This window comes from Polistes dominula, unplaced genomic scaffold (genome assembly GCF_049000335.1).
Source record: "Polistes dominula isolate Pdom_NZ unplaced genomic scaffold, Pdom_raw_medaka contig_23, whole genome shotgun sequence".
Taxonomy (NCBI): Eukaryota; Metazoa; Arthropoda; class Insecta; order Hymenoptera; family Vespidae; genus Polistes; species Polistes dominula.
Genome location: NW_028300963.1, coordinates 1,501,273 through 1,527,500, shown reverse-complemented (window position 1 = coordinate 1,527,500; position 26,228 = coordinate 1,501,273). Strand labels below are relative to the sequence as shown.

General features: G+C 27.3%; 3 protein-coding genes across 7 annotated transcripts in view; all 3 read right to left on the bottom strand.

Moving 5' to 3' along the window:
• Positions 1 to 7,285, bottom strand: part of form3 (FH2 domain-containing protein formin 3) — a 24,105-nt gene extending 16,820 nt beyond the window's left edge. The window contains exon 1 of the mRNA XM_015318778.2: positions 7,028 to 7,285. The gene's annotated coding sequence lies outside the window, so the exon portion shown is untranslated. The remainder of the gene's footprint in view (positions 1 to 7,027) is intronic.
• Positions 7,286 to 7,426: 141 nt separating this feature from the next.
• Cdk8 (cyclin-dependent kinase 8) lies at positions 7,427 to 10,301 on the bottom strand. 2 transcript variants are annotated; one of them, XM_015318790.2, is made up of 11 exons: positions 9,967 to 10,301; positions 9,468 to 9,570; positions 9,283 to 9,393; positions 9,070 to 9,210; positions 8,780 to 8,969; positions 8,597 to 8,711; positions 8,416 to 8,514; positions 8,238 to 8,310; positions 8,038 to 8,135; positions 7,853 to 7,958; positions 7,427 to 7,782 (listed from the first exon to the last, which is right to left on the bottom strand). In XM_015318790.2, exons 1-11 carry the CDS (start codon positions 10,095 to 10,097, stop codon positions 7,582 to 7,584), a joined length of 1,368 nt encoding a protein of 455 aa, XP_015174276.1. In that variant the 5' UTR covers positions 10,098 to 10,301; the 3' UTR covers positions 7,427 to 7,581. The 2 variants fall into 2 exon arrangements, with proteins under 2 accessions (XP_015174276.1, XP_015174277.1); XM_015318791.2 differs by having other exon boundaries at positions 7,427 to 7,779.
• A 748-nt stretch (positions 10,302 to 11,049) lies between these two features.
• On the bottom strand, positions 11,050 to 26,159 carry LOC107065311 (uridine phosphorylase 1). 4 transcript variants are annotated; one of them, XM_015318898.2, is made up of 7 exons: positions 26,050 to 26,159; positions 25,921 to 25,963; positions 17,338 to 17,461; positions 15,258 to 15,419; positions 14,924 to 15,109; positions 14,503 to 14,835; positions 11,050 to 14,390 (listed from the first exon to the last, which is right to left on the bottom strand). In XM_015318898.2, the coding sequence occupies exons 2-7, from the start codon at positions 25,953 to 25,955 to the stop codon at positions 14,208 to 14,210; spliced, it is 1,023 nt and encodes a 340-aa protein (XP_015174384.1). In that variant the 5' UTR covers positions 25,956 to 25,963; positions 26,050 to 26,159; the 3' UTR covers positions 11,050 to 14,207. The 4 variants fall into 4 exon arrangements, with proteins under 4 accessions (XP_015174384.1, XP_015174382.2, XP_015174383.1 ...); XM_015318896.2 differs by lacking the exons at positions 25,921 to 25,963; positions 26,050 to 26,159 and adding an exon at positions 19,343 to 19,573 and having other exon boundaries at positions 11,050 to 14,192; positions 14,269 to 14,390; XM_015318897.2 differs by having other exon boundaries at positions 25,921 to 26,117.
• Between the last annotated feature and the right edge of the window lie 69 nt (positions 26,160 to 26,228).

Sequence of the window (26,228 nt, the reverse complement as noted above, 5' to 3'; positions counted from 1 at the left end):
ATAAACGGAAACGGAGCTATGTAACGAAGCTATGAAACGATTGTCATACTAAATAATGAGAGAAAAAGAGACAAACATATAGGATTTAGACTGCGAGGGAATGAGACGGAATATAGCTATACAGTTTTTTCCTATTCTCGGTCTCCTCTTTATACTATGCTTCGTAGTTATCGCTCCTGGTTGTATATGTGTGTGTTTCTATTTTATTTATAAAATTATTATTAAATTATTTATTTCGTAAATATTATTCTTATTAATGATAAACATTGTATATATTTTACATTAATATTAACAAATATATATATATATATATATATGCGCGTTGAACGATCACGCAAGTTATTTTTACCAAACGCATATATAACCACTCAAAGGATTAATCCCATTTCGTTGACAGTTTTCTATTAAAATCAAAAGCAAAATTAATTTTATCCAAGCCTCTGATATATGTAATTAAAAACCAAATTCAATATTTATATGCGAGAATTTGAAATGATGTTAAATATTTTGAACGTTGTGCGAAATGTATCAAATGATTTTTCAAGAGAATAAACGAACAAGGAGCCTCTCATAAAACGTCTCGTATCGTCAGATAAGAGAGAAACCAATAAAGATCGGAGGAACGAAGTTGAGGTCTAGGTTGGACTAATATACGTACACATACATATATATATATATATATGCATTTGTAAATGGAATTTATGAGCATTAACAAACACATACATATATACATATACATATATGCATATAAACGTATATAGACAAAAAACTCAAGCGATTGAAGATGCACATATGTGTGTGTGTGTGTGTGTGTGCATGATATGTATATATCTATGTAAGTGTTATGTATATATGTACTTTACACATGTATACATACATAAACTTACGTAGTCGTTTAAACGCGGGTGGATTCGCGCAAGAAGGAAACGTATTACGTACACTCGTTTACTCGCATGTAATCTGCAGGGGCGTAGAAATCATCATCTAAAATCGAGGTCGCATGTAACGTTACTTTAAAATAAATATAAATATGTATATATATATATATATATATATATATATATATATATATATATATATGTATGTAAATAAATTCATATACGCGTACACGTGAAGAAGAAGAAGAAGAAGAAGAAGAAGGGATTGTCTTTTTCTGTTTCTTATTTCAATTTAACGAGTTTACGAAAAATTCAATCAATGCATGAGTGTAATAACAAAAATTTAATCAAAATTAATAGTCAAATTTAATCAGTCAATGGACGAATGTAGGAAAAAAATTTGTTTGCAATTTATGAGATTCAATGAGCTACGAAGAAATTCGTCAATGCACAAGTCTACGTAAAAGTTCAGTCAATGCTCATTGATCATTGACGAATTTCTTCATAGCTCATTGATCATTGACTAATTTTTTCGTAGACTCATTGAAATTTAAAAAAAGAAAATACAAGTCCTTCGATCATTGACGAATTTCTTCGTAGACTCATTGAAATTATTTTAAAAATGCACGAGTCCTCGATCATTGACGAATTTCTTCGTACACATCTGGATCTGCATACATGGTGTTTTTTTTCTTTTTTCAATTAATTTATATATCGTTACGTCTCTCTTCGAAAAAACAAAAAAAACAAAACAAAAAAAAAACCAATGAAATTTATACAATTAATCTACATAATTAATATTTCAAACGGTAAAGTGTTTTTGTATTTATAAAATATAATCGTTTCCAATAAAATGATTCTAATATTTGTTGTGTATTATATCGAAAAAGAATATGGTCGTTAAATTAAATTAAATCGTTTCCGTTTATGGTGATGGTTGAACGATGATCAGAAGAGAATAAGAGTGTTTTGAAAAATGTTAATGTTTCGTATAAATGATAACGGGACAGACAAAGACAAACAGAAAGAGAAGAGTATGATGATGATAATGATAATGATGATGATGATGAAGAAAAGAGTGGGAGAGATAGACAGAGAGAGAGAGAGAGAGAGAGTAAGGGCAAGAAACGAAATCCGGTAAGAAAGAATGGTAGGAAGGGAAATCTCTTAGAGGAAAGACCATATGATTGCATCACTGAACGCGTGCACATACCTCTAGTCATGTTTAAAAATAGATTTCTTCGATATTTAACACTTAGAACTTACCCAAAACTAGTCAAAATAGTTTTTAATTATTCTATTAATTTATTTATTAAGTCTTTATTTTTCTTTTTTCTCAAGTAGGAAAAGTATATATATATAAATATATAATATTTTTATTTTTTATAATAATAATATTATTTTAATAATATTTTAATAAATTTATATTTTAATAAAATAAAATTATATTATAATATTATATTTATTTGATATAATATTATATATATAATATAATATAATATAAATAATATTATATACGTGTACCAATTATTCTTTGATATTTCAAACATTATATTATATTTTTATTGAATTAAAAATTCATAAATTTCTACATCTGATATATATATATATATATATATATATATATATATATATATATATATATATATATATATGAAAAAAAAAAAGATATGTAGCATATTTTAACAGTAATCAATCACTTTGACTGTTATTATTGAAACGAGGTAAAACCTGTATTTTAATCAGACAGATTAAAAATAAAAAAATAAAAAATATAAGAAAAATGTCATTCATAAAGGAATATTAATTAATGAACAATTCGATTATTAAAACCTTGCTGTGTCTTATTGTAGTAGTCCTGTGTCTTATTGTTAGACTTAAGAAAGGTAAACGACACCCAACATACGAGACTTTTGAATTGTTATCCTGCACCGGTCACGAATAGTAACGATCGTGTTTGTCTGATTCATACTTTGTTCTATCTCTCTCTTTCTCTTTCTCTGTTGCAAGCACATTGGCAACACCCAGCAGGAGCTTCCTGCGATCTCGTTCCTATCGATGACCTCGAGCTTCGACCAACGACAACGACAACGACAACGACAACGACGATGTTACGCAGCTCGTGCGGAGGCTGACCATCTTAGGAAGGCCAAGATGAAAGGAAAGAAAAACGTATGGTACCAATTTCATCTCTTATTATTTTTTTTTCTTCTTCTTCTTCTTCTTCTTCTTCTTTTCTTTTTTTTTTTCTTTCATTATATGTATATATATATGTCATATGAGAATTAACCCTTCCGGATTAATTTACAATTATTTGTAATAATTAACATTGATGTTGGTTTTTAAATTATTATTACTATTACTATTACTATATTACTATTATTATTATTATTATTATTGAAAAATAAATTATTTTTGTACGTATATAAATTTATAACTTATATTATTATAATAATTTGTTCTATTTCTTATTTATTTCCTTCATTCTTTTTTTACTCTACTTAACAAAGATGTTGGTTTTAAAATTTTTTTTATTATTACTATTGCTATTTCTATTACTATTATTATTATTATTATTGAAAAATAAATTATTGTACACGTATATAAATTTATAACTTATATTACTATAATAATGTTTTCTATTTCTTATTTTTTTCCTTCGGTTTCTTTTTTTTTTTTTTACTCTACCATCGAGTTCTTCTCTCTCTCTCTCTCTCTCTCTCTCTGCCTATTTGACTACTTTTTATTTCCAAGGACGAATCATCGTTTCGTCGTACAGAAAAAAAAAAAAAAAAAAAAGAAGAAGAAACTTTTTAAAATGTTGCCATTTGAAAGATTGGACAAAATTTCACTACTACGTGAATTATTTTCGTTCGTTCAAATTAACTGACTGACATTTAATTAGAACGCGTGCAAAAGAAAAAAAAAAAAAAGAAGAAAAAAATTACAAAATATATCTCTATTTCTCTGTTACGCATTAAAATATACAAACGAGAGATACTCCTTTAGAAAATGAAACGAATTAAATTGCAAATGTATGATAAGTAATAAATTTGTCTCGATCGAATAATAAGGAAAAATAAAAATAACAAAAAAAAAAAAAAACACACGCACACACAATCAAATAGATAAACGACATCGAATAAATGGATTGATTGATTGATTGATTTATACCGACTCCAATTCTTTGCATCATACGTCGCATCATGAATAAAAACAAAATGCACAAACAAACAAATAATAATAATAATAATAATAATAATAATAATTAAATAAATAAATAAATAAATAAGAAGAGCAATCATCCATCTAACATTTAGAATCGCACGAAATTGTATTTGACTGTATGCATTAGACAGAACGAATTACTAATCATAGGAAGCAAGCAGACAACAAGCTTACATGCCATACGTATATATTAAGTATATATATAAGTATGTATATGTACATATAAATGTATATTATACGTACGCAGAGAGGGTTCTCGCATTGAACGAGCTCTCTCGCACACTCGCGTGGCCAACGTAGGATACCATATCGGGCACCTTGTTGACCTCGTCTCTCTTCTCTCTGTCTCTTAGAGCGTTCCCGAGAACACCATCTCTCTCTCTCTCTCTCTCTCTTTCTCTCTCTCTTATTTTCTCTTTCTCGCCATGAACGAATAGTCGGACTCCTTCCCACGTCTTTCACTCGTACGACAAAAGGGCTTTCCGATGTTGTTTCTCTGTCACCTCGACTATTTCACATTCAGAAACATAATCATCTTCTTTCTCCATCTCTCTCTCTCTCTCTTTTTCTCGTTCTACAATTTTTTTGTATTTTTTTTTTTTTTTTCACAGACACGGCGCCAAGAAACTTGAACTAATCGATCGAATTATCTGTCGTTACGCAGAATATATTAATTGGATAAAAAAGAAAAAAATATAATGCAACGATTATTTTTACATTAACTTGCAGCTATATGTTCTTCTTGTACGTGTACATAAGGGTATATATATATATATATGTATATACCCTTATGTACTACCGATATTTATGTTTAACTTTCTCGATATACGTATTATAATTTTTATTTTAGACATATATATATATATATAAATATATTATGTAGATATCTATCTATTCGTATGTATTTGAAAAATTGTATCAGGAAGAAGGAACGTGTATCTCCTTATTGGGTTATACCATGAACCAAAACGTATGGGGAACTACCGTTTAGTGATTTTCCATAAAGTTTTAATTCCGATTATAGTTCGAATAAATAAAATAAGGAAGAGAATAAATACGGATTCGATACGACAGGAATAAAGGATAGCTAGATAGATAGATAGATAGATAAATAGATAGATAGATAGAATCCATGTGTCTCGAACTAATATGGATTCGTCGCTCTCGAACAGTGAATAATACACTTCTATATCGGGAAGCAGCAAACCAGGGGCGGCAAGAAGGCCATTTAATGTTCTACTAGTTTGACTCGATTCACTTTACACATTTACGGGGTTGTCCTTAAATGATCCCTAAATCATGACTCGCCGCCAATTTTGTATTATCCGACTATCCTTAATCTCTCATGGTTATATGTTATTTTTTCACTTTATTTTTATGGAAACAAGAAAAATGGCATTTCATAAAAAGGCAAACACAATTCCTAATACAAATTTCGATGAAAATATTATTAACAATTGATCTCTTTTCCTGATCAGGATTAATCGAATGATATCATTTTGATTGTATTAATATAAATTCAATGATATAAATAATAATAGTAATAAGAAAGAGAGAGAAAGGGATTGCTAAAATTGTTCCTCGAAACTTTCCCTTTTTGCAAAGACGGGACGCAAGCACGGGACGCACCTGCGTTTTAAATTCAGGGCTCGATCGGCGAATCGATGTTTTGATTCATTCTGCACCAATGCGACCCGGCCGCGGTTACCTTGTCGCAACGTGGTCATGGCCCCGACTGGATGTGGATAGTGGTCAGGATCGTCCCCCCTTCACTTTTACTTGTATCTATGACACCGAGTGTCTTCGATCATACTCTTTTGACAAGGTGCAAAATTAAACTACGAATTCGTAATCATTATTCTCATACCTACCCTCATTCCTATCCCCTACCCCTCATCAAAAATATAAATAAATATTAGAAAATATATAAACTCAAGAATTTTGTTCTTTCCCTCGTTTGATATTTCTCACGTTCGAAAAATGAAAAATAAAAATAATTGATCAATTGAAAGAACTGAAACGTTACCTTTGGATAACACTCTACAAGTATGCTTTCTATGTATAATCGAGAACCCACGTAATAACGATAATATCATAGTATAAGAACACTTATAACATAGAATCAAGCGCAAATAACAGACACGATTCGCTTTTAATTTAACTTTGCGCGATGCGCGTTGACTCACACTCGTCGCATATTAAATCGTCGCCCGGAGGTAAACTGCTGCAAAATTCTGCATTTAAAAGATATATAGATAAATAGATGCAAATCGATTCGTAGGAATTTATACTATTTAATGATAGATTTTAGTCTGTCAACAACTAGTCTATTCTATTATGAAATTTTCTAGATCGCGAACAGGTGTTCTCGTTCGTACCGCTTAAGGAATTCCATTTTCCATCTAGCTTTACTTGACAAAATTTTAACCGAGTATTTTCTTTTTCAATATATTCCTTTTTTTTCTATTCTACAAAATAAAACTTAATGTTGAATTTAAATTGTTTTGAAAGTAATTAATTTTTTTTTATTTTTTTGAAATATTTTAAATAAAAAAAGATATAAATGAAAAATCAAAAAAAAATGTTTAAAATAATTTGTATATCTCCTTTACTTTGACTTCTTCCTCTTCCTCTTCTTCTCCTTTTTCTTCTTACAAAATTAAATCGCAAATAAAGTGTAAGAAGAATCAGCAGGTGCGCCGTGGGTGGGCACCTGCGCGACACGCGAACCAGCTTAAGTTGTAATACCGTGAACGAGAAGCGTTCGAAAGTTCGATAAGAGCAAACACATGAGCATACACAAAGAAAATAATAAATTTCAAGTATGATCTCCCTTCTATTAGAATTTTTTACCTTTTTTATATTATTTTCTTTCTTTCAATTGTCTTATCTTTTTCTTGCCGTTTATTATTTCCTCTCACCTTCCTTTTCGTTCGCTCGTCTTTGGGAGAACGTGTTCAACTCCCGTGGCTGACATCTCCGATGTCGTGATTTCGCTCACACAACACTTACACTTTTTCCGCTAGGAACGTTTCGCGGAAACTGCGTTTCAGTAGGGCGCAAAGTGCCGCCGCGAGATCGAGCGGCGGGCCGATCTTTAGCGCATGCGCACTCTTAATAATGACCCCACCACCATCATATCCTCATTTGGCGCGCGCTCCGGGGTCCAGTTAAGTCCCACCGTTCTCCATTACTAATCAAATTCTCGACTATAATTCACGTTCGCTTTCCTTGTATTTTTTGAAATATGTTTTTTGCTCGATTTCATCCAAAATCAATACTTCTAGGATTCTATATGTACACATATATACACATAAGAATTATAGATAAATAAAATTGTATTGTTGTAATATTATTGGGAATATACATCGTTAACGATCTCCCTTTCCAATGCGATTCAAATTACTGATATTTACTGAATTATTATACTTTGTTTTCTCTCTTTCTTTCTTTCATGTAGAATTAAGTATAGGAATTAAAAACGCTGATGAATATTCGATGGCTGAGTTGGTTGGGCGGTCGAATATACCATTGCTGGTGGTTGTTGATGGGTCATCGCATGACTCTGATGCTGATGAAATTCTGGAGCTCCATGGGGTCCGTTTAGCCTAACGCGTTTAGCGTTTTGTCCATGATTATGGTCACCGTTTCCTTGCTGCTGCTGATTTTGTTGCTGCTAGATTTATGATATTATTGTTTAGTAGTTGAAAATTTTAAAAGAAATATTATTTGAAAATATTTATTACCGTCTGCTGTTGATTCTGTCTTGCTTTATTTTCAGTCTTTTCCTCTGTGTCATCATCCGTGAGGAATTCTCTCTTTGGATACGGGATAGGACATCCAGCAAATATACTACAACATTAACAAACATTTTTATATTAATAATTATTTTTGTACTATTTGAATAATAGAAAAAGAAAATAAATAATACTCCTGAGTTGGCAGTGGTTCCTCTTGAAAGTATGCATCCTGCATAGAATGCTCAGACGTAATTCGTTTGTTTGGATCCATCATCAGCAACTTTTGTAACTAAAAAAGTTTCATTTTAAATTAGTATGACAAAATGGTATTTGCATTATTAACCGATATAATATGTAATATAAATCCTATTTTTATATATATATAATATACCAGATTAAATGCCTTGCTATCAGGTTTGATTTTATGTCGATCCATGTACTTGGTCAATGAACAATTTGCATAGCTAAAAATTTGTACGAAAACTTTCTATTAACATCCATTTATAAGAAAAGTAAACGTTGATTGTAAGTTTAAATGATTAATCTTTTTTCTTAGATCAAATACGTACTTGGATCTTTTAAAATCTTTCAGTAACGTCGGATGCTCAGGCATCTTTTTAATATCTTCCCAATCTTTCTCTAATGGAAATCCCATAACATTAAATATCCTATAAAATAATATATATATTCATAATGTTAATGACGTAGTTATAGTTATACGATTATTTATTATAACAATATAGAACAAACCTATCTAATTGGTCATGATGATATGGATTACTCGTCTTAATATCTTCTTGTCTACAATGAAAGATAGGTTCGCAGGTTAACAATTCAGCAAATATACAACCGATAGCCCATATATCTGTAATATAAAATATAAATAATATTATTGTATTAAAAAATTAATTTACACAAAGTATAGTAACGTACCTATAGCTTTTGTATAATGTCTAGCACCTAATAATAATTCAGGAGCTCTATACCAGAATGTTACTACAACAGGATCTAAATCTGCTAATGGTTTTAAAGGAGCATTAAATAATCTAGCAAAACCCATATCTGCGATTTTGACACGTCCTCTTTCGTTTCCTTCTCCCATTACTAAAATATTTGCTGGTTTCTGGAAACAAATATTATTATAAGATTTACAATTACAGCAGATTTATAAAAAAAAAAAAAAAAAAAAAAAAAACTAAATCTGGTCGATAAAGAATATTTACCAAATCTCTATGAAGAACCCAGTTGGAATGTAAATAATGAATGCCGTCTAAAATTTGATACAATAATGATTTAACCATACTCTTCGGTACCATAACTGGTTTTTTATTAGCTTTAGCCGCTCTATTGAATTTAATAATATGCTGCAAAGAAAACATTATTAAATTATATATTCAAATTAATGAAAATTATATTTGTCAATTAAAATAACATACCCAAAGATCATGTTCTGCGAAATCAAAGAGTAACCATACTTTACGGTCATTATGCGACAAGAAAACACGAATAAGCGTAATGACATTAACGTGTTTTAATTCCCTGAGTAACTATACAAATGAAGACAAAGGTACTAATAGTTTCTATATTAATATATAATATTAAAATATTCGAATAGACTTACAGCAATTTCTCGACACGCAGACATGGATAGACCTGTACCTTCTATTTGTTTAAGGCCAAAATCTTTAGTATCAGGCCGAGATTTTAATTCACTATCCGGTACACTAGTTTTTGACAAAATAATGGTTTCATTATAAGTGTGATACATTCATTATATAATGACTTGAAAGAAAATAATTTATTAAATCTGATCATTTCTATACATGCTTGCAAGTCATATATTATGTATTCATTTATTTAAAAATGTCCTTTCCAGAAGCATTAATATCAAATAAAAAGAACTGCATAATCATGAAATAGCCATTTTGAAAGTACAAAAGTAAAGACAAATTCAAAGTAATTAAAATCTAAAAAGAATTAATATTTATATGCAATAACTTTACTATCATAAATGAATGATTTTATTTCATAAAAACAGTATATGAAAGATGTGAAAGATATGAAAGATTTGACTGATTGATAACATAATAGAAAGTTATAGGTTAGGTTAAAAAACTAACCCTTCTTTTCTGCGGGCTTTATATACATGCCCGTATGTACCTCTTCCAACCTTACATCCCTCAAATTCAAAAAGATCTTCGACTTTAGTCCGATCTTTTTGTGCTTTCATCTTAAATTCGTAATCCATCATGGTTAATACTATCAAACTTTTATTATCAACTATAAGCTATCATCTTTAAAATTGCGTCCTCTCGCGTTAAAATCGTACGAAATCAGAATAATGTTTCACTTATCAAATAATGCATATCTCTAATTTTATTCACAAAAAATTACGTTGCAACACGCGACAATGCACTAATTTGCTGTCACTGCCACGGAGGCTAGATACCAGGAGGGCGATCGACATAAGAAATTGTACAGTCAACGCTATTTCGTTAATACGCCGCTAGGCTTCGTTATGTTCGCTAATGTCAGGTTTATAACAATACTGCATCATTAGCAATTGTATTAATGTTTTTATTTGATTTATAAAAGTAATATTTATTTAAAAATGGTAAATAAATGTATTGTTCATGGGTGTACAAGTGGACGAGTCAAGGATCGTAATAAAAATGCTAAATTAAATCAAAAGGAGAACATTTTAAACATTTCAATAGGGGATATAAATCCCATATTAGTGCCCACCTTTTATCTCATTGTTTTCATAATAGTACACGATACCGCTGCAAGAACATTTTGACGCATGCGCAGAACTGTCATGTGACTTCGGTACCTTTCGGCACGCTCGTAATTTAAATATGAATAATTTAAAACTCACATCTTATTATTCTTTTACAATTATGAAAAACAAAAAATTGCTCTAAATCTTTGTAATACATTGTAATAATATTCTGAATATATTCGTAAAAATAAAAAACCATCGTTTTAATATTTTTTATTGTCCTTTAAAAAAAGTCTAAAATGAAGAAAGAAATAAATGAAGAAATGAGACTCGTTGTGTCTCAACAAACTTTGTATTTGTCTTAAATTTTAAAAAATACAACGTACCACAATTTCACTTAATTTTGAAAGGTTTGAAGTAATAAAAAATATATATATATATATATATAAAAAAAAAACTATGTGTGTATTATGCAACAAACTCTTGAATAAAGGGTATATTTTTATACAACGATTTACAACATTGCTAACTACATAATAACAAATACAATGATAACTCGCGAATCATGCGGTTTTATCGTACTTACTTTTAAGTACTTATTACATTTCGTTATTTTCGTTCTGTTATTCTATATTTGTGTTTGGTTTATCTACATTTTCTAATAATAGATATCTCAGGCGCAAAGATTTCTGTAATTTTTTCTCGAGGAAGAACATTTGGTCGTCGAGATAAGCAATTATTTTCTTTTCTTTTTTTTTTTTTTTTTTTTTACAAAAATTAACTTTAGACGAATATTTATTTAGTAGAGATTTAGTAAAGAGTATAGATTTATAGAGATATCTATGAAGTCACGTTATCGATATCGTCAAAGCCAAATGTTCAATCAAAAGAGAAGAAATTCGTCAGAGGATAACTAAGGAGCACTACTGTAAGCGATCAACATACTAATTACGATCATAGTTATTATATTAGAGGTATGCGTCAAGTCGTCTTTTTTTATTCTTTTTAATTATCGATTTGCATTTATTCCGAAGAAAGCATTTTAAAGAGGAAGATATCAGATTCAATCTATAAGTAATTTGTCAGACTTTCGAATCTGTATATAATTATTAACTTTGGTTAAAACGCATTTAGATATTAGTTCATTTAAGTTTCGTTGGAAGATTTCTTTTTTTTTTTTTTTTTCTTTTTAAATACTTGATCACTTACGATAACAACGGGAATTAGATATGACATGATACAAGATCGAACTTTTTTTTTTTTTTTTTCTTCAAAGTTCTTCTCATCCTCAACTGTGTTCTATTTCTCATAAAATTTTCTCATTTTCATTCGTACAGGCAGACATTTTCAAAAGCACGAAGAAAAAAAAGTAAAAAAAAAAAAAAAAAATAGAAAAATTCATCTTCACTTTACCTGCATACAACGACCGACGTTCAAATATTTCTCTTATTGAATATAATTAATTAAAAGTTATTATGACGTTACATATTCTCTACCTAAACGCTAAAACACACTGTAAAGTTTAAAATGTTATTATTTTTTACAAGAATTCTACAGAAAAATGTTATCGGTTTTATCTGATTTTATGTTGCTTTTTTCTGTTTCTTGTTCTTTTTTTTCTTTCTTTTTTTTTTTGTTTTTTCTTTTTTTGTAATCTCAATTCGATTACACTAGTTTAATTGTTAAATCTAAAATGCATAATAGAAGATAAAATATTTTATTTGTTTAATATTTTTTTTTTTGGAACAATTTTAAAAATGGAATTATTGCGTTATATTAAACGTCGATCGACATTCACAATGATTTTTATTTCTTAATTTCTAATAATATGATATTTATATATCAGTTGTTGAACTCCGGAACAATTGTGTTCAAAACCGTTTGACATACCTATTTTCATGGTTTTCGTTAAATTATTAAAAAAAAAAAAAGACAAAATGAGAACATTCAAAATACGTGTCTTGTAAATAATTGGAATGTGAACAGTATTTAAATGAAATATTTCACCATAAAGAATTTAATTAAAAATTCCCTCACGTTGGTACATGTAATTATGAAGGAACAAAAAAAAAAAGAAAAAACCCCCGAAAAAAAAAAATAAAAGTCTTTAGTAATAATTAAAAAAAAAGTATACAAAAAGAAAAGATCATTAAAATAGTTATCATATATTATTATTATTATTATTATTATTATTAAATAAAAAATAAAGATATTTTTTCTAATCGAAGATGTTTACTCATCAGAAACGTACGTAGTTCTTCTTTCCGTTTATTATTAATTGTGTTTTTTCTGTTCTCTTCTTTTTTTTTTGTTTTTTGTTTTTTTTTTTTTTTAAGAGCCGTAGATTTTAGATTCCCACTAGTTATATTTTGTACTCGGTTTATACCGCCGGGAAAAAACGGTATGACTTTGGTAAAAAATATCGCTGTTCTTTTGTTTTTTCCTTCTTCTTGTTTTTCGTTTTCTTTTCTCTATTTCTCAACATCTCTTTTCATTCCTTCATTCATTCCATACAATTAAAGAAGTAAATGGGTATATATATATATATATTTTTTCTTTTTAATGTTTATGTTTTTAATATACGCATATATTTATATATGTATGTATGTGTGTTTGTGTGTGTGTATTATACTCGTTGTCACGCGTACGTAATATAGATAATAATTAAATCACCACTTTTTTCGTCATATTAATTTGTTCAAGTACTGTGACAGTACTAGTTGAGCTAATCAATGCGATATTTAATTTTATAAGAAATTCCATCGAGTCATTGCCATATTCCATTTTCTCGATCCTACAAATAACGAATGTGACACCTTATTAGAACATAATTTATGCTAAATGATTTGTAAGCGACTACGTCATCGAGGTTTGTATTTGTATCAACAACCGTGACGTTAAATCTTTTTCTTTTTTATTCAGAAAGAGAGAGAGAGAGAGAGAAAAGTATTATGTTCAAACGGTGAGAATAATTTCGAATAAAAAAGAAAAAGAAGGAGAAAAATACAAATGAAAAAAAACACAAAAAAAAAAACAAAAATCAATTTAAATAAATAAAAATAACAAACCTTGTTACGAGTATTTTTTCGATTATAAAAAAAATAAAAAATGTAATAAATGTGTGCTTGTATAAAATAAAAATAAAATTTAACTTACTCTCTTATTATCCCTTATTTTCTCTCTTGTATTCTATCAATTGGCATTAAAAACAAAATTATTCAATAATTAAATTATATATAATGTAGATATAATAAAAAAAAAAAAGAAAAAAAAAGGAACTAAAATTATTTAAATAAAGATGAAAAAAATATGAAAGTGCAAAACAAAACCAAAAAGAGAGGAACCCTGTTTTTACAAAATGCTGTGTGTATTTTTGTGTGCGTTTTTTTATCCAGAACCGGGTAACTGTTATATATATATATATATCATCTTATATAAGTTTTGGCTCCTTTTTCAGAACGATATTTACACACAGATGATACGCATGTACGTATGTGTATTTTAAAATTATTCCTCGATAAGTTTTCGCTTTTTTCCCTTTCTATTTCTTCCTCTCAATTTCCTTCCTTCCTCTTTTTTTTCTCTTTATCCCATTTTCAGTTCTCTTTCATAGCCCTTTTTGATCTACAAAACATCTCTTTAATCATAAGTTTCAGATTCCTGTTGTACTAATTTAAATCGACGAGGACTCTTCACGCACATAGAACCATGGCCCTCTAAGGAAAGTCTTCCTTTGCGTTGGAGATATTTTGTTATGTATCGGGCGACCAATTTTTGCGGTCTTATTTGCCATTCGTCCAAAACTTCCTTAGGTGCCATTACCTAAAAGACAAATGTTTACAAGGAATACATTCGGAAAGTTTTCTAACGTATAAGCAATTATTGTTCAGTTTTATTTTGGAAAATGATATCAAATGAAATAATAAAAAATTACCTGGTCTCCTTTGAGTCGATCTAACAAAGTCACGCAAACAACGGCAGATTTAATACCAGCGTGATAAGTAAGTGCAGCGAATGGTGTACTTTCCATTTCAATATTAACAACACCAGCTTTTTGTATTTTAGTTAAATAATCCATCTTTTCATTCTCCGTGAAATCGCAAAACGCTCCATCCAATCTAGCTTGACCTTCGTAGAAATCATAAGTGCACATGGTCTTGCCGACTACGGTATCGTAAGGATCGTCACGATGTGCCAATCCTTTTAATTCTCGAACTAGTAATCGATCAAACTTCGTCGGTCTTGTAACTATTTTTCCTAAGACAGGCTAAAAATAACCATTAAATAAACATTAACTCTGCTTTATTTACTATAATTATAAATATATATATATATATATGTAAAATAAAACATACCAGTTCTAAATGAGGATTCAACATTCCATCAACAGCTTCTTCAGAAATAACAACGGTGCCACCTTCCAATCCGATGCCACCACAAGTACCAATCCTAAAGAAAATTGGATCCTTGACCTTTGCATGATACATCAGCTTGATAATTTCGTGAAGAAGAATTCCCACTGAAGGAATACCCATTCCATGCTGCGAAATGATAAATGTTCGAATAATCATAGGATAACTTTGAAACCATCATTTTTATTGATTGAGAATGGTAGAATTAAATAATAATAAGATGGATGATATTTTTGCAGTTGGTTCGAAGAAAACACATCCTGTGTATTGTACTTACGCTGATTGAAAGCACAGGTCCGACTTTGTACATGGAATAACGATAAGAATACTGGCTGATGTCGAGAAGGGTAGTTCCAGCTGGAATCTTGTGACCTATTTCCTTCATAATGTAATTCGCAAACTGTTCCATACGTTTCGGTGTACCACCCATGCAAACGAACTGCAAACAAAATCAAACGGAGAGAAAGAGAATAGAAAAGATAAAATTCCGTTTTCGGGTTAATGTAGCGTGTTTTATCATTTTCTATGTCATAATAGAAAATTGTATAGAGATGAAACAGAGAGAGAGAGAGAGAGAGAGAGAGAGAGACAAAAGAAAGTGACAGAGATTGAAACAGGTGTATACAGGTAGATAAAAAGAGAAAACTATACGAATATGAAGAACAATAAACAATGTTTCACTGTTCAAGGAAATTTAATGTCCATCATGACATTAATAATTATTATTCAGTTAGCTTTATAACTCACAGCTTTTTCGATGACAATTTCAATTGAATTATATGAATAACTTTATTATATTCGCATAACTCAATCAACGTCCATCATCGATCGGTTGGTCATAGAAAAGAGATAATAAAACATTTTTCAATATTGAATTTCATTGATAGGTAGTATTAAGTATTAAATAATAATTAAATCGATTGATAAAATCGAACGTCGTACAAAGTCAATGAATTTTTTTTCGTATGGTTCGTTGATCTTTTTATAGAAAAAAAATCAAAACAATTACATTTATAAGTACAATGATTTATAGAAATGTATAGATAGGAAAGTCGCGAAAATTTATTTGCAAATCACTTCGTAAAACAATCAATTGAAATAAAAAAAAAAAAAATATATATATATATATATATATACTATAACACCAGGGATAATTACTGACCAACGATATCCTCATATATTTTCTGTGACCTAGTAAATAAAATGCATCGTTCGATTTTCCATTCGAGCTCATTAAAGAGCAAGAGATTCTTTTCCTTTTCTATTTTTATTTTTATTTTTTTCTCTATCTCTCTATCCCTCTCTCTCTCTCTCTATTTTTTTTCTCTATTTTTTTTTTAACATTAGATATACCAGACCAGTTCAGTATCAGAGTTCTGCAAATAATTAAGCACTTTGTTATGTAAAAATGTCTATAAAATTCATTTATCTATTAAAATTATTATTGTCACACATTTTGTTTGTTTGTTATTTTTTAAGAATAAATAAAGACTGAAAGTCTCAAAAAGTATCTTTTTTTTTTTTTTTTTTTTTTGATACACCAATCATTTTGACTAGTATGGTAGAAATAGATATACTGAAAATGGTGGTTTATATATCTAGTGTTAATTGAAACAAATCTAACGTAAAGAATTATCAGTTTTATCAATAAAAAATTTGGATTTCCCGTTATTGATGAACAACAAGTCGAATATATTTACGAATGAAAAATTGTCTAATAAAATGTATAAATCGTTTCATGTGTACATTATTATTTATTAATAGTCAAAATCAATTGACGCACTATACTTGGTTTCTATCAATGAATTTATGATTATCAAAATTACTCAATATCATAATTACTGTTAAGCGATAATAACATGAGTAAGTAAATAACGATTATCACTATTCTCCTTCTTGATACAATTTAGAACATGTGAGATCAATTTCGCAATCACGACGATGAAAGAAACAATTTTACTGTGATAATCGATAAGTAAATCATGTGTTTATGAATAAATTCAATAAAATTATATTAAATATGATATACAATTAATCGTATTTATTACAAAAATCAAATTAAACAACATTCATATTCAATAAAAGAACACGAATACTCGTATATATATATGTGTGTGTGTGTGTGTGTTGAAAATTTTTTTTGAATCTAACATAAAACCAATTCAATTAACGTAGTCTTTAAATTGTTCAATCCAGTCTCGTATAAATAATCCCTAATTGTATAATACACAGCAAAGAAACCTTAGTAAGTTAATACGAGAAAACAAATGTTATGTGTATATATATATATATATATATGTGTGTGTGTGTGTGTGTGTGTATGTGTGTGTGTGATGTTACGTAGAAATTTGTGTTACCTTAACATCGCCAAACATTTCCACAAGATCGTGAGAACCACTGCCAAGTGCTAGATGATATAATATATCTTGATCCATTAATTCGATGTTGGGATTTTTCAATCGTACAGTACCATCACTGTATCTGAAAATTTAGAAGATAATTTTTTCTTATTAACAAAATTGAACGATGAGCGTTTGAGTTTTCTTTTTCTCTCTCTCTCTCTCTCTCTCTCTCTCTTTTTTTTTTTTTTGATATTAATAATACTATAGAACAATGATAATATTTGAACATATTTTGTTTGAAATTGATGACACAAATATTCAATGACCCATCAAAAATATTCTGTCGTTTCGTAAGAAATGTCTACATTGTAGACAACAATGTATTTCTTTAAAAATCGAATAAAATATTATACTAATAATTCTTGTAACTTAATTTTTAACGTTTAAACGTGTGTGTGTGTACTCATTGATACTATTTTCATTGCTAAAGTATGCATGAGTGTGTCAACATTGGCAAATAGTGCCAACAATTTAATGTAAGTAACTGGTTATAATAACTATCGAGTTAAATGAACATGATGAAATGGTATTTATTTGAAAGTGTCGATGTAATTAATATATAATTTATTATTTTATGTGTGCCATTGTAAACTTTGAAACGTCTACGAAACGTCAAAAACTGTCTTTGATAAACTAAGTTAACATTTTAATGGCCGCACGTTTACGAATAATGTTGCTAGGGGTCGGTAATATTCTTTTTTTTGTGTGAAAAAATTAATTGAAAAAAACTTCATTAAATTCACGACAAAATTAACATACAAAAAACCACCACAACAAAAAATTTAATTTTATATCATTTTAAATATATAAAAAGTTGTAAATAAATAACGGCCAATAATGGTTGTTTCGGTTATCACACACATGTTGTGTGAGTGGCCATTAAAGTGTTAAACATACTATTGTATTAGTTTAGCTGTTTTTTAGTTATGTGCATCGATGATGTTTCGTTTAGAATATTGAAATTCAATTGCAATTGAATATTCCATTCAATTTTGTATATAAAAATTGATGATTTTGTTTAAATCAATTTGAGTGTTGTTCAATCTTAAGGACAAAAGTTGTAGGATTTAAATATCAATTGAAAAAAAAAAAAAAAATGAGATTCGTACGATTAATCATTTTGTTTCTTTCATGTAAAGGGAAATATCGATCACGAAATGCAGATTTAACGAGCTTTCTCGACTTTGTCGGGGTTACACAAATAGAAAAGTTTGAAGACTTCTTTAATTATTCGAAAGCGAGTTCTCTTTGTGTTTTTTTTAAACGACGACATTGAAAAACGATCGATGCTATTTCAAAAGAAACTTTATCGATGTTAACGTTTACATTGCAAAAAATATATATCTATACATATATATGTGTGTGTATGTATGTATGTATATAATCGTCAGAAAAAATTACTCACATCAGCAAGATAACAATGAAGTTGACATTATGATAAAACTATAAAAATAATAATGCGTTTATGCATAAATCTTTTGTTTGTGAGATTATTAAAAAAAAAAAAAAAGAAAAAAAATGAAGCATTTACATATTCAAAAAAAAAAAAAAAACTTATTTTCCTATTAACATATTCGCTCTATAATTAATTATTAATTTTACACGCGTATATTTAATTCGTATATAATTCGTATATAAAATTAAAAAAAAAAAAAATTATAATAAATTATTAATTAAATATTAAAGTATTGTACGTAAATAATTATTTATGTTTAATAATTATTATGTTTTTAATTATTATGTTTTTAATTATAACATAATAGTATAGTATAATTATATATTGTAATGTAAATAAATATGTAAATATGTTATGCGAATAAATAAAAATAATAATTAATATATAATAATAATTAAATATAATATAATATGTTAATATATATATATAAGTATAATTATTTATGTTTTTAATTATTATATATATGTTTACGAAAAGAAAAATAATAAAATAAAAAAAGCCTACCTAACAGTACTGTCGGTCAGGAAATGATCAAATTCATAACCCTCTGCATCATCAACAGATGACTTGATTTGACAGTTGTGACCATTATCTTTCTCTTCCTTAGAAACATTCTCACACTTACAAATAGGCATCTTCTGAATGTTATTAAATTTTCTTATCTGTTAATTAATGTTAAAATAAAGCAGAGTTCTTGATACGTTCGTTGACAAACTTGGAATAAATTCTTCTACGCTTAGAAATGAACTCTTATACTTTTCTCTCTCTCTCTCTCTCTTTAGTTTGTCCCACCACTAACTAAACTGTTGGCACATATGATACTCTTCCGATGCTGTTAATTTGCTGCCAGCAGCTATTCTACACATACACACATATATATATATGTATATAATATATGATTAATATTGTATATATGTATACAGAAACATAAATGTGCCTTCTGCTGGGATTAAGTCATTCAAATTCCGAGAATGAAACGAGATAATAACAAAAAAAATAGTTCCTTTTTTTTTTTACTCAATAATCGTTGAGTACCATTTTACATCGACAAACAAATATTTGTTCAAGTCTGCTTTTTTAACGGTTTTAAAATAACACGCAGTTCAAGAAAAACATCGTATGTGTAATATTGCTTTGTCCTGGAGAAATTTGAATTTAATACATATACCCGAAAATTTATATACACACACACACACACACAGTTTATGTTATGTTTTATATTATGCTTTTTCGAATGCAATTCAATTTAGTTTAGTTCTTTATCTCATCTTACACATGTATAAATTTCATAATAACATTGAACTTATCTAACATTTAACAATAAAAAACATATTTTCTTTTTTACAGTATTTCCAGGAACAGTATCTACTACTATCGTGTAAAACACAGTAATCCTTACCGTATTCTTGAGAATAACATTATCTGTTATTTGATTTTTATTTCAAATCTAGTTTCTTTACGATTAGATATGAAATAACGTATCCTTTTTTTTCTTTTCTTTTCTTTTTTAAAAATAATTACATTAGAATGCAACAACAACAAAAAAATCAAAAATTAGAACGTTATAATGTTAAATTCTATTAATTAAGTGAATTATTTTCATTATGTATATGCGTAACATTTGAAATGTCATATAAACAACATGTAATTAAAGAATTTTGATAGATGACAACGTGTCAGTCTGAAGGTGCATTTCGAAGAAGACGGTACTTTGATCATATACTCGGTGTTTTTAAACAATAATACACGTTTCTTTTGATTAATTAACAATTATTTTAATTTTCTAATGCATTCTACTTATATTTAAGATTATTTAAACGTATATTAATTTGCTTTAACATCATATACTTATTAACCATTTTCGGACGCGTGTCCAATCTCAGTCACCACACAAGAAACCGTGCTAATCTTAATATTATATTATATATAATATATAATAAATTTATAATATATATATATATAGTAATACATTAATATTATTTTATTTATTATTATTATTATTTATATATAATTATATTTAATTATACTATATACAATAAATTTATATTATATATATTAATTATATATAATAAATTAAATATAATTTATTATTAATATTTATTATTTATTAAAATATTATAATTTTCATTTAAATTATATAATTTATTTAATATATTATAATATTAAATTTATTAAATATATAAATTATATATATAAATGGAGTCCAAATACAACATGTGGTACAAGACGGTGGTAGCGGAGGGTTTGCCAGGATATTGGGTAGGAAAGTTGAGTGAAGAGAGAAAAAGAAGAGTGGCGAGATTTAGATTGGGGAATGAGATGAGGGAAAGGAGATACTGGGAAGAGGAGGAGAAGAAAAAATGCAGGGTGTGTGGTTGGGAGAGGGAGACATGGGAGCATGTGTTGGAGGGCTGCAGTAGAGTGGTTGGGGAGGAGGAAGAGAGGATCAAGGAAATTTTGGATGAGAGTGGAATGGGGGAGGAGTGGATGAAGAGGATTGGGAGTATGAGAGAGAAGAAGGAGAGGCAAGGAGGGGAAGAAGAGAGGAAGAAGTGGAGGTTTGGAACGGGTGAAGGGGGAAGGGAGGAAGAGGAAGTAAGGGAGAGGGTAGTGTTAAGTTAGGTTAAGGAGATAGTTGTTAAAGGAGTGTAACCCTTCGGGGACGCAGTAAATATTATCTATCTATATATATATAGTAATACATTAATATTATTTTATTTATTATTATTATTTATATATAATTATATTTAATTATACTATATATAATAAATTAAATATAATTCAATATTATAATGTATATAATATATATAATATTTATATAATAAATATATTATAAAATATATATATATATATATATATATATATAATTTCTGACCACTATAACACCCATATCCAAATTGAATACGTCCGAAAACGGGTTAATATACTTTCAATTGAATATAATTATAATTTGATACATTGTCAAATAAAAACCTTGAACTGAATGTCATTTTTATGTTGAAACATTTTTATAAATGTAGTTTTATCTAAAAAAAAAAAAAAAAAAAATAGAAATTACAGTAAATTTTCTTTATGATGCTATTTCTTGATAATACGTGCTTAATATCCGAACGATATGAATGTTGTTCACGCAAAAGCAATAACTCTAAAAGAAAATGATTTATCAAAGATGGCAACCAACGGGGATTGTAGTAGAAAGATATATAGATTAACTCGAGGGATGTTTTTTGTTTTATGTATGAGAAACTTCATCTTTTCTCTTTTTCGCTCTATTTCTTTAGCAGGCACATTTTTTCCTTTTATTTATGAGACAACATTGCTCCCGAAGGTATACTTGAGAAAATAAGCGAAACAGATATTTTACATTTTCCCCTTTAAAAATGATTCAGATAAGAAATATATATACACCATAAATGAACGAATCTAACTTGGTCTCGTTGAAAAAAAAAAAAAAAAAGAAACAAAATATATAAAAAATATATAAAATATAGAAAATAACATATATATATATATATATTTACATAAAATTATTTAAATTTAATTATATTTACATTATAATTTATTTTTGTTTAATTAATTTATAATATAATTTAGATTTATAGAAAATTATTTAAATTTAATTATATTTAGAATATAATTTATTTTTTTTTATTAATTCATAATATAATAATATTATTTAAATTAAAATTTATTTACATATTTAACATCATCATTTTTAAAACTCTAACATACGTACGATTTTAAGACTGAAAGTGAACAACCTCGATTCGAATGAAAGTATTATCTTGTATTTAAGTATTACCTACATATTCTCATATCTATGTGTTTGTGAATGTATGTTCCATGTTTTAAAATGTGTCACGTTTAAAAATCTACCATTTGCTAGTAGCCTTGATATACATTACTTAATCGTTTCACACACCATTAACACAAGTAAACGATTCCAAAATTTTTTCCGTTCCTGTTTTTAATCGAAAGACAATATGTAATTCGAGTAAACTCTAATAAAAAAAAAAAAAAAAAAAAATCTCACTACTGATATCATTTTGTTCATTTTCATAATAAGACAATGTTTGAATTATACAAAATGAAATGAGATTTTGAATTGTATAAGTAGTTGAAATTAATATATTTTTAAATATAACTGATAACACATTTAAATAAAGAAAGCAAAGAAAAATTTGTATAACGGAAAAACATATGTGTGCACTTATCTACATACATACATATGTAAATTACATACTACATGTAATATTCGATATGAATACTACACATAGTATACATAGAAGTCTATAATACTCGTATTAATAGAAACACATCGATTTTACGTTTTTATTCAACAAACTATAACGAATACAGAACGTTATTCGTATTTTCCATTAATTCCGCATTATTGAAAATGACACGTATTTAATTAAACCTCTATTATTATTATTATGCATTATAACGTTACGTTTAATCATTAAATAAATGTGATTTTAGTATTACAATGCATTATCCTTAAAATGATATCATTTCCAACAAGATTGAACACGTGCACACTATCTACAAATAATTTAATAAAATTATATATTATATATAATTTAATACATATATTTTATTATAATTAAATAATATAATATATAAATAAATGTATATTATTTATTTTTTTTATTTATTTATTATATTAAATTTATATTATATATATATATATATATATATATATTAAATTATTATAAATTAATAATATTTATTATAATTAAATAATATATTATAATAAAATATTTTATTATAATTTAATATAAAATTATATTAAATTATATATTTATTATATAATAAATAATAAATTAATGTAATATATAATATTTCTAAATAAATTAATAAAATCATATTATATTTAAATTAATAAAAACATAATATAATATATTATATATATAATATATCAATAAAATATAAAACATTATATTATATTTATACATTAATAAAAATCATACATAGAAATTTATGATTATATCATAATAATATTTAAAATTTTTTATTTAAATGTTAAAGGATTAGAATAGATAGTAGAAGAAATTATTTCCGATCGATTTCAAGTTCACCGTACTATATGTTTCTCATGAATGGAAATCGATAGCTACTCGAAATATTTATCTGACGTTGCCATGTGCCAATTCTTTATTGAAAACGAAAATGATAAGTTTACTTTTTAAATACGCCACGATATACATATCTACATAAACAAGGTGTCTCTGCAAATGATGTTACAAGCAAATAGTAAATGATTCTGTATGAAAAATTAAAATCAAAAATGTTGAATTCACGTTCACTTAACTGAATCATCCTTTGCTTTTTTTTTTTTATATCACTAGTTTGAATTAAACAAATATTTATTACACATAAAATGTGTAATACATTTTAAAAAATTAATATTATAATATATATTTAATAATATATTTTATAATATTATTTATATTACAATGTATCCCTGTATATACATACATATATACTTTAATACATACATCATATACATAAATACAATTACGATTTATGGGAGTATTCGTATCCGCCCCTTACTATCCATTTGAAATAATTCATATTTGTTTATGATACAAAATTTGTAAATTCATTTACAAGGAAGTCTAGTCTACTTTACAATTATTCAATTTTATTGCAAAATAATAAATATACAAAACGTATTATAAATAAAAGTTAGATTTGATATTTTTGAAAAGATCACGAGAACAGCTTGGGACTTCGTTTACGAAGAGAAATATACTAAACGTGATTTTACTGACGAGAACTAACATCAAAGAAACTCAACAAGTGTTAGAAAGAGATAAAAAGAAAGATAGAAGTAAATGTGGAGTTAAAACTAGACCTAGAATTAGAGCAACCAAATCATTCGAACTTGTATTTATGAACTCTTATCTTTCTTCTTCTTCTTTCATATTTTTTAAAATAGTATCATCTAACGCTTATTGTAATTTCGTTTATTAAATAGTTAACCTTGAGAATTAAAAAATAAAAAATAAAAATAGTTTTAGTATAGAAATAGTATGGAGATTAGGGTTTAGGTCGTAAGATCGCGTGCTTAAAATGGGTTTTCGATTTGTTTCATTTAATCGTGTCTATAATTACATTGGGGACCTTTCTTTGTGAAATCGATTTTCACGTAAAACATATCATCAAATTTTATAATATTACTTTTCTTTATATTTAAATACTTATACATTTTTATAAGTATTATTAATATTAAGTTTATATAAGTATTTATATATATATATATATTTAAATACTTATATATAAATACTTAAATATTAATAGTACTTTTCGTGATATTCGATGATACCTGAATATAAAATATTATTCTTAATATCATTTTTATTTATAATATAAAAAAAAAAGAAGAAAAAGAGAGAAACGTCAAGTTCGTTTCAAAAAAAAAGTAATCGTGATATAATATTTTATAAAAATCGCGCATGTTGTTTTTTCTATTAAATTATATATATATATATATATATATATATATATATATATATATATATATATAACAAAAATATCTAAATAATGATAAGGTGATAGTTTTCGTATCTTTTTTTACTACGACATTAGAAAAATACAAATAAAATAAAACCGCGTATTGTAGAAAGAAAAGTAAGGAAAAAAAATCGATCGGTAAAGGGCTTGTGTATTTCGAATGAAATGAACAAAAGGTCCTTGAGATAAGACAATGTGAAACAGAAAAAAGGTGATACGAAAAAAAAGGTAGATGAAAAAGAAAAAGATGAATAAAAAGAAGAATGAGAAAGAAAGAGAGAGAGAGAGAGAGAATGAGAGGGTGTAAAACGTCGTGACCCAACCCTTATCACACGCAACAATCCCTTGACGAATGCAAACTGTGCTAAGATACAAAAAATTATAAATTAAAAATTATAAATAAAATGAAATAAAACGAGGTAAGATTTTTCTGTAAAAAAAAAAAACAAAGTTTAATTTTTAATTATACAAAAAAATGGAAGATTTATAAATGAAAGAAAGAGGGAGAGGGGGAGAGAGAAAGAGAAAGAGAGAGAAAGAGAAAAAAAATAAAATTAACTTACTCGTCGATTTCTTCATCTTCCAACAAGAGACTCATCTTGACGACTTGAAAATTCGTTATTTATTCAATTAATCTAAACGATTAAAACTAAATATCTATCTATCTATCTATCAGAATTTGATTAATTCACCGTTCTTTTAACACAGGGTGTAGTCCTTTCGATCCTTCGTAAGACTATACTCGCGAAAGGTCGTCGCGGTTCGAGACTAGGTGTTTATGCGCATGCGCATGCGCATTCCCGCTACTTCTTACCTTATTACTCGTTCTGTCACTCTATCTCTATCTTTCTTTCTTTCTTTTCAACGCATA

What these genes read in the sequence shown, in the direction of transcription:
- Cdk8 (XM_015318790.2), bottom strand. Translation starts at nt 10,097, where the DNA reads ATGATGGATTACGAATTTAAGATGAAAGCACAAAAAGATCGGACTAAA. An exon ending in TCGCAGAACATGATCTTTGG is followed by an intron (nt 9,211 to 9,282) that starts GTATGTTATTTT and finishes TTTTCTTTGCAG; the next exon opens with CATATTATTAAATTCAATAG. An exon ending in ACATTATACAAAAGCTATAG is followed by an intron (nt 8,712 to 8,779) that starts GTACGTTACTAT and finishes TTTATATTACAG; the next exon opens with ATATATGGGCTATCGGTTGT.
- LOC107065311 (XM_015318895.2), bottom strand. Translation starts at nt 19,473, where the DNA reads ATGCCTATTTGTAAGTGTGAGAATGTTTCTAAGGAAGAGAAAGATAAT. An exon ending in TGAATCCTCATTTAGAACTG is followed by an intron (nt 14,836 to 14,923) that starts GTATGTTTTATT and finishes GGTTATTTTTAG; the next exon opens with CCTGTCTTAGGAAAAATAGT. An exon ending in ATCGACTCAAAGGAGACCAG is followed by an intron (nt 14,391 to 14,502) that starts GTAATTTTTTAT and finishes TTTGTCTTTTAG; the next exon opens with GTAATGGCACCTAAGGAAGT.